Source organism: Oncorhynchus kisutch, unplaced genomic scaffold (assembly GCF_002021735.2).
Source record: "Oncorhynchus kisutch isolate 150728-3 unplaced genomic scaffold, Okis_V2 Okis04b-Okis11a_hom, whole genome shotgun sequence".
In the NCBI taxonomy this organism is placed as follows: domain Eukaryota; kingdom Metazoa; phylum Chordata; class Actinopteri; order Salmoniformes; family Salmonidae; genus Oncorhynchus; species Oncorhynchus kisutch.
The window spans coordinates 1,226,980-1,236,979 of NW_022261981.1; the positions used below are offsets into that span (position 1 = coordinate 1,226,980).

Sequence of the window (10,000 nt, forward strand, 5' to 3'; positions counted from 1 at the left end):
TCTCTCTCTCTATTCTCTCTCTCTCTCTCTTTATCTCTCTCTTATTCTCTCTCTATTCTCTCTCTCTCTCTTTATCTCTCTCTTATTCTCTCTCTCTATTCTCTCTCTCTCTCTCTCTTTATCTCTCTCTTATTCTCTCTCTCTATTCTCTCTCTCTCTCTTTATCTCTCTCTTATTCTCTCTCTATTCTCTCTCTCTCTCTCTCTTTATCTCTCTCTTATTCTCTCTCTCTATTCTCTCTCTCTCTCTTTATCTCTCTCTTATTCTCTCTCTCTATTCTCTCTCTCTCTCTTTATCTCTCTCTTATTCTCTCTCTCTATTCTCTCTCTCTCTCTTTATCTCTCTCTCAATTCTCGCTCTCTCGCTATCTCTCTCTCTCTATCCTCTTTCTCTTTATTGTCTCGCTTTCTCTATTCTCTCTCTCTCTCTCTCTCTCTCTCTCTCTCTTTATCTCACTCTCTTATTCTCTCTCTCTCTCTTTATCTCTCTCTCTATCCTCTCTCTCTCTTTTCCTTTCTCTCTCTCTATATATTCTCTCTCTAACAGCTTCCTCTTAAAGCTACAGTCTGTGATTTGGGAAGCTGTTCAATGGTCATTTCAATTCTTGATGTTTAGCCATTGGTTGTTGAAGAATAGACAACAACCTACAGTATACATATCTCATGAGTTTAGCACAACTGTCAATCTTTATCGTAACCCAAAATAGAAGCTTTTTATTACTCCGTTGTTGAATTCATTGTTGAATTGCAAATGATCTTTCCAGGCTCTGTCTATTTTCAGAGCTGAAGCTGGGTTGCCTACCCTCTGCTTTATGTAAGTCTTATCGGTTCCTCCTACAGGAACAGAAAGGCACGTCACTCTTCCTCAACGAAGAGGAAGATCATTATCTTCACTCCACTCTTCCAGTTAATTGACTCTTGCAGTCTCACTTATGGTGGTTATGGGGTTATCGTTACCTGGGCAACGCTGGTCACTGCACTTGCGGACTTCATCCCCTGTGCCCTCGCACTGTTGCCCGGTGACCGCTGCCCCCTGGCACACCCGCGCCCGCCTCTGCCAACCCCCGTCACATGATTTGGAGCAGCCACTCCAAGGCCCCCAGGGATTCCACTGGCCATTGGCTGAGAATGAGAGACAGATCAGTTAAACCATTGGCTGAGGAGGAGACATTGGCTGAGGAGGAGAGACAGATCAGTTAAACCACTGGCCATTGGCTGAGGAGGAGAGACAGATCAGTTAAACCCCTGGCCATTGGCTGAGGAGGAAAGACACACCACTGTTAAACAACTGGACACTGGCTGAGGAGTTAGACCCCTGGCCAATGGCTGAGAAGTTAGACCCATGGCCAATGCGTGAGAAGTTAGACCCCTGGCCATTGGCTGAGGAGTTAGACCCCTCGCCATTGGCTGAGGAGTTAGACCCCTGGCCATTGGCTGAGGAGGTAGACCCCTGGCCATTGTCTGAGGAGTTAAACCCTTGGCCATTGGCTGAGGAGTTAGACCCCTGGCCATTGGCTGAGGAGTTAGACCCCTGGCCATTGGCTGTGGAAGAGACACATCACTGTTAAAAAGGGTCTCTTTCTCAAATGCCTAAATATCTGTCCTCTCCTTGTGTCCTATCCGATTGTCCTCTCCTTATGTTATATCCTCGTGTCATATTCTTGTTTCCTCCCCTTGTTCCCTATCCTTATTTCCTCTCCTTGTGTCCTCTGCTGATTGTTAAAAACTTGACAGGTAAAACATTATGGTGGCAGCTCATCATTAGGCTGGCTTTGTCCTGGTCAGTTCATTCAGAGCAGAGTGATGAAGGAGTGGAAATTAGTACAGTAGATGATGGATTTTAAAACAAGGAGCCAGAGAGCCTCTGGACTCCCATCTTCTCTCCCCAACATCCAATCGGTTGTTAGTAAAGCATGACCAATAAGGAATCTCTATTTTTTTACCATCAGCCAGCCGGTCTTTCAATTTCTATAATGGCACTGGGGCCCCTGGGAAGACTCATGAGACAATAGTCCTACTGGTAAAATGCACATCAGGGGGTACTTCAGGGGTACTCTGAGAAGACTCATGAGACAATAGTCCTACTGGTAAAATGCACATCAGGTGGTACTTCAGGGGTACTCTGAGAAGACTCATGAGGCAATAGTCCTACTGGTAAAATGCACATCAGGGGGTACTTCAGGGGTACTCTGAGAAGACTCATGAGACAATAGTCCTACTGGTAAAATGCACATCAGGTGGTACTTCAGGGGTACTCTGAGAAGACTTATGAGACAATAGACCTACTGGTAAAATGCACATGGGGGGGGGTACTTCAGGCGTACTCTGAGAAGACTCATGAGACAATAGTCCTACTGGTAAAATGCACATCAGGTGGTACTTCAGGGGTACTCTGGGAAGTGCAAAATGTTGTTGGTAGTACAGTAACTGAAAAAGGTTGTGAATCACAGCTCTAAGATACCACACGACCTTGACCATTCTATGTGCTACGTCCCCCATGCAGCTCTACTATGATGTGTAGCTAGAAGATGTGAATTCATTCTTACACAGACACAGTAGGTGGGATTATAGATACTGGGACACAGTAGTGCACTACTTTTGACCAGGGACTTTGGCACAAAGCCGTGGACATGTTTTATAGTACCCAGAGATATAGTTTTTTTTTTAAAGAAGAAGTTTTTGGCAGAATTTTATCCAGATTCAATTAATAAAATGACTCTGATAATACTTGTAATAATGAGGAATATGTCTCCTTTTATGGCTGGGGAGGCTGCTCTGTGACTGCGGTGATAACTTTCCTCACTTTGCCAATATTAAAAGGCCTTTTATGATAAAGTTTCCCAAAGCAGTGGCATGTTTTATGTCTTTTTAATGAACACAGTAAAATCGAGCATTAGGCAAAAACAGATGGTCCCCCTGAGCCAAACAGTTAATCACATGACCTTCTCTGAAAGGTAGAACAACCCTGGGAAGGGGTCACACTCCTTTATTTCATCTCTCAATCCCTCCACCCTCCACCCCACCTGTATTTACCCCTTCTCCATACACAGGTCTAACCTCAGTGGAGGTCTGAAATGGACAGACATGATCCCGACCACGTTCATCACACAACAAGTCAGTAATGCAACGTTGACCTACCTTACACCAGCTTGTGGTGGGAGAGCATCGCTGTCTCCCAGTCCTCTGTGACATTATTCATGTATTAGTGAGCATCGCTGTCTCCCAGTCCTCTGTTACATTATTCATGTATTAGTGAGCATCGCTGTCTCCCAGTCCTCTGTTACATTATTCATGTATTAGTGAGCATCGCTGTCTCCCAGTCCTCTGTTACATTATTCATGTATTAGTGAGCATCGCTGTCTCCCAGTCCTCTGTTACATTATTCATGTATTAGTGAGCATCGCTGTCTCCCAGTCCTCTGTTACATTATTCATGTATTAGTGAGCATCGCTGTCTCCCAGTCCTCTGTTACATTATTCATGTATTAGTGAGCATCGCTGTCTCCCAGTCCTCTGTGACATTATTCATGTTTTAGTGTAAAAATCCCATGTGAAGATGAGAGTTCCAGGGTTCTGACTTGATACATTCAGACTGCTAGCAGTCCACTAACACTACGCTGACATCTAAGTGTTGGGAATACCTCAGAGACAAACAGCATAGTAAACACTGAACTAACTCAAATCAAATCAAATTGTATTTATCACATGCGCCGAATACAACAGGTGTAGACCTTACAGTGAAATGCTTACTTACAAGCCCTTAACCAACAATGCAGTTTTAAGAAAATAGCACAAAAAAAAGTAAGAGATAAGAATAACAAATAATTAAAGAGCAACAGTAAATAACAATAGCGGGGCTTTATACAGGGGGTACCGGTACAGAGTCAATGTGGAGGCTATATACAGGGGGTACCGGTACAGAGTCAATGTGGAGGCTATATACAGGGGGTACCGGTACAGAGTCAATGTGGAGGCTATATACAGGGGGTACCGGTACAGAGTCAATGTGGAGGCTATATACAGGGGGTGCCGGTACAGAGTCAATGTGGAGGCTATATACAGGGGGTACCGGTACAGAGTCAATGTGGAGGCTATATACAGGGGGTACCGGTACAGAGTCAATGTGGAGGCTATATACAGGGGGTACCGGTACAGAGTCAATGTGGAGGCTATATACAGGGGGTGCCGGTACAGAGTCAATGTGGAGGCTATATACAGGGGGTGCCGGTACAGAGTCAATGTGGAGGCTATATACAGGGGGTACCGGTACAGAGTCAATGTGGAGGCTATATACAGGGGGGTACCGGTACAGAGTCAATGTGGAGGCTATATACAGAGGGTACCGGTACAGAGTCAATGTGGAGGCTATATACAGGGGGTACCGGTACAGAGTCAATGTGGAGGCTATATACAGAGGGTACCGGTACAGAGTCAATGTGGAGGCTATATACAGGGGGTACTGGTACAGAGTCAATGTGGAGGCTATATACAGGGGGTACCGGTACAGAGTCAATGTGGAGGCTATATACAGGGGGTACCGGTACAGAGTCAATGTGGAGGCTATATACAGGGGGTACCGGTACAGAGTCAATGTGGAGGCTATATACAGGGGGTACCGGTACAGAGTCAATGTGGAGGCTATATACAGGGGGTGCCGGTACAGAGTCAATGTGGAGGCTATATACAGGGGGTGCCGGTACAGAGTCAATGTGGAGGCTATATACAGGGGGTACCGGTACAGAGTCAATGTGGAGGCTATATACAGGGGGGTACCGGTACAGAGTCAATGTGGAGGCTATATACAGAGGGTACCGGTACAGAGTCAATGTGGAGGCTATATACAGGGGGTACCGGTACAGAGTCAATGTGGAGGCTATATACAGAGGGTACCGGTACAGAGTCAATGTGGAGGCTATATACAGGGGGTACCGGTACAGAGTCACAGCGGAGGCTATAAACAGAGTGTACCGGTACAGAGACAATGTGGAGGCTATATACAGGGGGTACCGGTACAGAGTTAATGTGGCGGCTATATACAGGGGACACTGGTACAGAGACAATGTGGAGGCTATATACAGGGGGTACCGGTACAGAGACAATGTGGAGGCTATATACAGGGGGTACCGGTACAGAGTCAATGTGGCGGCTATATACAGGGGATACTGGTACAGAGACAATGTGGAGGCTATATACAGGGGGGTACCGGTACAGAGACAATGTGGAGGCTATATACAGGGGGTACCGGTACAGAGTCACTGCGGAGGCTATATACAGGGGGTACCGGTACAGAGACAATGTGGAGGCTATATACAGGGGGTACCGGTACAGAGTCAATGTGGAGGCTATATACAGGGGGTACCGGTACAGAGTCAATGTGGCGGCTATATACAGGGGGTACCGGTACAGAGGCAATGTGGCGGCTATATACAGGGGGTACCGGTACAGAGTCACTGCGGAGGCTATATACAGGGGGGTACCGGTACAGAGACAATGTGGAGGCTATATACAGGGGGTACCGGTACAGAGTCACTGCGGAGGCTATATACAGGGGGGTACCGGTACAGAGACAATGTGGAGGCTATATACAGGGGGGTACCGGTACAGAGACAATGTGGAGGCTTTATACAGGGGGTACCGGTACAGAGTCAATGTGCGGGGGCACCGGTACAGAGGCAATGTGGAGGCTATATACAGGGGGTACCGGTACAGAGGCAATGTGGAGGCTATATACAGGGGGGTACCGGTATAGAGTCAATGTGGCGGCTATATACAGGGGGTACCGGTACAGAGTCACTGCGGAGGCTATATACAGGGGGGTACCGGTACAGAGACAATGTGGAGGCTATATACAGGGGGTACCGGTACAGAGTCAATGTGGAGGCTTTATACAGGGGGTACCGGTACAGAGACAATGTGGAGGCTATATACAGGGGGTACCGGTACAGAGGCAATGTGCGGGGGCACCGGTATCGAGGTAATTGAGGTAATATGTATAGTACATGTAGGTAGAGTTATTGAAGTGATTATTAAAGTAACTACATGAATAACACAAATACAGTATATCTAACAGCATGTTATACATCTCATTGATGGGACCTGGAAACGGTTGTTTCTTTCGGTAGCGTAGTTGGCATTATCAAGAGGTTCGGCCATGTGTGTTTGCAAGGCGGATGTTCTGGGTTCTAGTCTCTGTGTGACCTGGTTCAGGAGGAAGTGGTATGGCTGAGCAAGCACAGTGACGTCCGTCACTTCTACATACAACCTGTCAGCCAGGCTCTGACCTGCCTGGATTGTATAACTGTCACATTTACATATACCCTGTCAGCCAGGCTCTGACCTGTCTGGGTTGTAGCACCCATCACATTTACATATACCCTGTCAGCCAAGCTCTGACCTGTCTGGATTGTAGCACCCATCACATTTACATATACCCTGTCAGCCAGGCTCTGACCTGTCTGGGTTGTAGCACCCATCACATTTACATATACCCTGTCAGCCAAGCTCTGACCTGTCTGGATTGTAGCACCCATCACATTTACATACACCCTGTCAGCCAGGCTCTGACCTGTCTGGATTGTATAACTGTCACATTTACATACACCCTTTCAGCCAGGCTCTGACCTGCCTGGATTGTATAACTGTCACATTTACATACGGCAGGGTAGCCTAGTGGTTAAAGCGTTGGACCAGTAACTGAAAGGTTGTAAGTTCAAACCCCTGAGCTGACAAGGTACAAATCTGTCATTCTGCCCCTGAACAGGCAGTTAACCCACTGTTCCTAGGCTGTCATTGAAAATAAGAATTTGTTCTTAACTGACTTGCCTGGTTAAATAAAGATAAAATAAATACACTCTGTCAGCCAGGCTCTGACCTGTCTGGATTTTATAACTGTCTGGTCCCTGCCCAGTGCTAGATTGACCAAAAGTCTTTATTCTGAACTCTTATTGCAGTAGGTACAGATACTGTAGTAGTTTTGTATTCAGAATTACATTTGCAGGACATGTTCATATGGTTCATAGCATGTATTTTGTATGGTGATTAGATTAGTGCTACTTGAGGTTGGTTCGTTTTCAGTTAGATTCATAAATTAGATGCTGTTTTCTTGGCATTAAATGCACTATGTATTGTGTGGGTTGAATGCTGTAACAACACTGTATAAAACAATTAATTCAAGTCCCATGATGGTAGTGACTTCCCATTACTGCTGATCACTTATTAACCATCCTTTATTCATTTGAATAAAATATTGGTTTTATTTGATGACTAATATTTAATTCCAAGTCATCATCTCATCTCTATAGAGCTGCTGTCTGACATAATCACTATTTGAGTAAATAAGGCATATTTTTATGACTGCTGAATAACAACTATCAATCACTTAGATCATGTAAATGATGTAAACTATCGGCCTAAATCGAATCTCCAATTCCTCTCTAACATTTTAGAAAAAGCTGTTGCGCTACAACTCACTGCCTTCCTGAAGACAAGCAATGTATACGAAATGCTTCAGTCTGGTTTTAGACCCCATCATAGCACTGAGACTGCACTTGTGAAGGTGGTGAATGACCTATTAATGGCGTCAGACCGAGGCTCTGCATGTGTCCTCGTGCTCCTAGACCTTAGCTGCTTTTAATACCATCGATCACCACATTCTTTTGGAGAGATTGGAAACCCAAATTGGTCTACACCACCAAGTTCTGGCCTGGTTTAGATCTTATCTGTCGGAAAGATATCAGTTTGTCTCTGTGAATGGTTTGTCCTCTGACAAATCAACTGTACATTTCGGTGTTCCTCACGGTTCCGTTTTAGGACCACTATTGTTTTCATTATATATTTTACCTCTTGGGGATGTCATTCGAAAGCATAATGTTAACTTTGCGGATGACACACAGCTGTACATTTCATTGAAACATGGTGAAACCCCAGAAATGCCCTCGCTAGAAGCCTGTGTTTCAGACATAAGGATGTGGATGGCTGCAAACTTTAAACTTTTAAACTCGGACAAAACAGAGATGTTTGTTCTAGGTCACAAGAAACAAAGAGATCCTCTGTTGAATCTGACAATAAATCTCGATGGTTGTACAGTCGTCTCAAATAACACTGTGAAGGACCTCGGCATTACTCTGGACCCTGATCTCTCTTTTGACGAACATATCAAGACTGTTTCAAGGACAGCTTTTTTTCTGTTAACATAACATCGCAAAAATCTGAAACTTTCTGTCCAAAAATGATGCAGAAAAATTAATCCATGCTTTTCTTACTTCTAGGTTAGACTACTGCCATGCTCTACTTTCCAGATACCTGGATAAAGCACTAAATAAACTTCAGTTAGTGCTAAATACGGCTGCTAGAATCCTGACTAGAACCAAAACATTTGATCATGTTACTCCAGTGCTAGCCTCTCTACACTGGCTTCCTGCCTGTTAAGGCAAGGGATGATTTCAAGGTTTTACTGCTAACCTACAAAGCATTACATGGGCTTGCTCCTAACTATCTTTCCGATTTGGTCCTGCCGTACATACCTAGACATACCTAGTCACAAGACGCAGGCCTCCTAATTGTCCCTAGAATTTCTAAGCAAACAGCTGGAGGCAGGGCTTTCTCCTATAGAGCTCCATTTTTATGGAATGATCTTCCTACCCATGTGAGAGACGAAGACTCGGCCTCAACCTTTAAGTATTTATTGAAGACTCATCTCTTCAGTAGGTCCTATGATTGAGTGTAGTCTGGCCCAGGAGTGTGAAGGTGAACGGAAAGGCACTGGAGCAACAAACCGCCCTTGCTGTCTCTGCCTGGCCGTTTCCCCTCTTTCCACGGGGATTCTCTGCCTCTAACCCTATTACAGGGGCTGAGTCACTGGCTTACTGGTGATCTTCCCTAGCAGGGGTGCGTCACTTGAGTGGGTTGAGTCACTGAAGTGCTCTTCCTGTCTGGGTTCGCGCCCCCTCTTGGGTTATACCGTGGCAGAGATCTTTATGGGCTATACTCTGCCTTGTCTCAGGATGGTAAGTTAGTGGTTGAAGATATCCCTCCATTGGTGTGGGGGCTGTTCTTTGGCAAAGTGGGTGGGGTTATATCCTGCCTGTTTGGCCCTGTCTGGGGGTATCATCAGATGGGGCCACAGTGTCTCCTGACCCCTCCTGTCTCAGCCTCCAGTATTTATGCTGCAGTAGTTTATGTGTCGGGGGGCTAGGGGCAGTTTGTTATATCTGGAGTATTTCTCCTGTCTTATCCGGTGTCCTGCATGAATTTAAGTATGCTCTCTCTAATTCTCTCTTTCTCTCTTTCTTTCTTTCTTTCTCTCTCTCGGAGGACCTGAGCCCTAGGACTATGCCTCAGGACTACCTGGCATGATGACTCCTTGTTGTTCCCAGTCCACCTGGCCGTGCTGCCGCTCCAGTTTCAACTGTTCTGCCTGCGGCCATGGAATCCTGACCTGTTCACTGTGATTATTATTATTTGACAATGCTGGTCATTTATGAACATTTGAACATCTTGGCCATGTTCTGTTATAATCTCCACCCGGCACAGCCAGAAGAGGACTGGCCACCCCTCATAGCCTGGTTCCTCTCTAGGTTTCTTCCTAGGTTTTGGCCTTTCATGGGAGTTTTTCCTATCCACCGTGCTTCAACACCTGCATTGCTTGCTGTTTGGGGTTTTAGGCTGGGTTTCTGCACAGCACTTTGATATATATCAGCTGATGGAAGAAGGCCTATATAAATACATTTTAAAATAACTCAATTTGATGTATTTTCAGGTGGAGATACTGTACCTTGCGAAGCAACTACCCTCTATATCTATCTTCTGTCTCTCCTCTCTCTCTCTCTCTCTGTGTCTTCCCCATATTAACCTAATGTATTAGGCCTATAGAAACACACAGAACGGACAAGTAGGCACGCAATGGATTATAGTCATTGCAGTTAATTACCATATTTACCAACTCCCTACTACATCGCACAGTTGGGGCTTGATGTGATTGATCTCTAGAGAAACTACTTAATG

At 45.4% G+C, this 10,000-nt stretch overlaps 1 protein-coding gene across 1 annotated transcript in view; it reads right to left on the reverse strand.

The window, feature by feature from the left end:
• The window catches only part of adgrb3 (adhesion G protein-coupled receptor B3), a 396,998-nt gene that overhangs the window by 212,037 nt on the left and 174,961 nt on the right, over window positions 1-10,000 (reverse strand). The window contains 1 exon segment of the mRNA XM_031813016.1: window positions 957-1,121. Within this exon segment, the coding sequence (XP_031668876.1) occupies window positions 957-1,121 (165 nt within the window).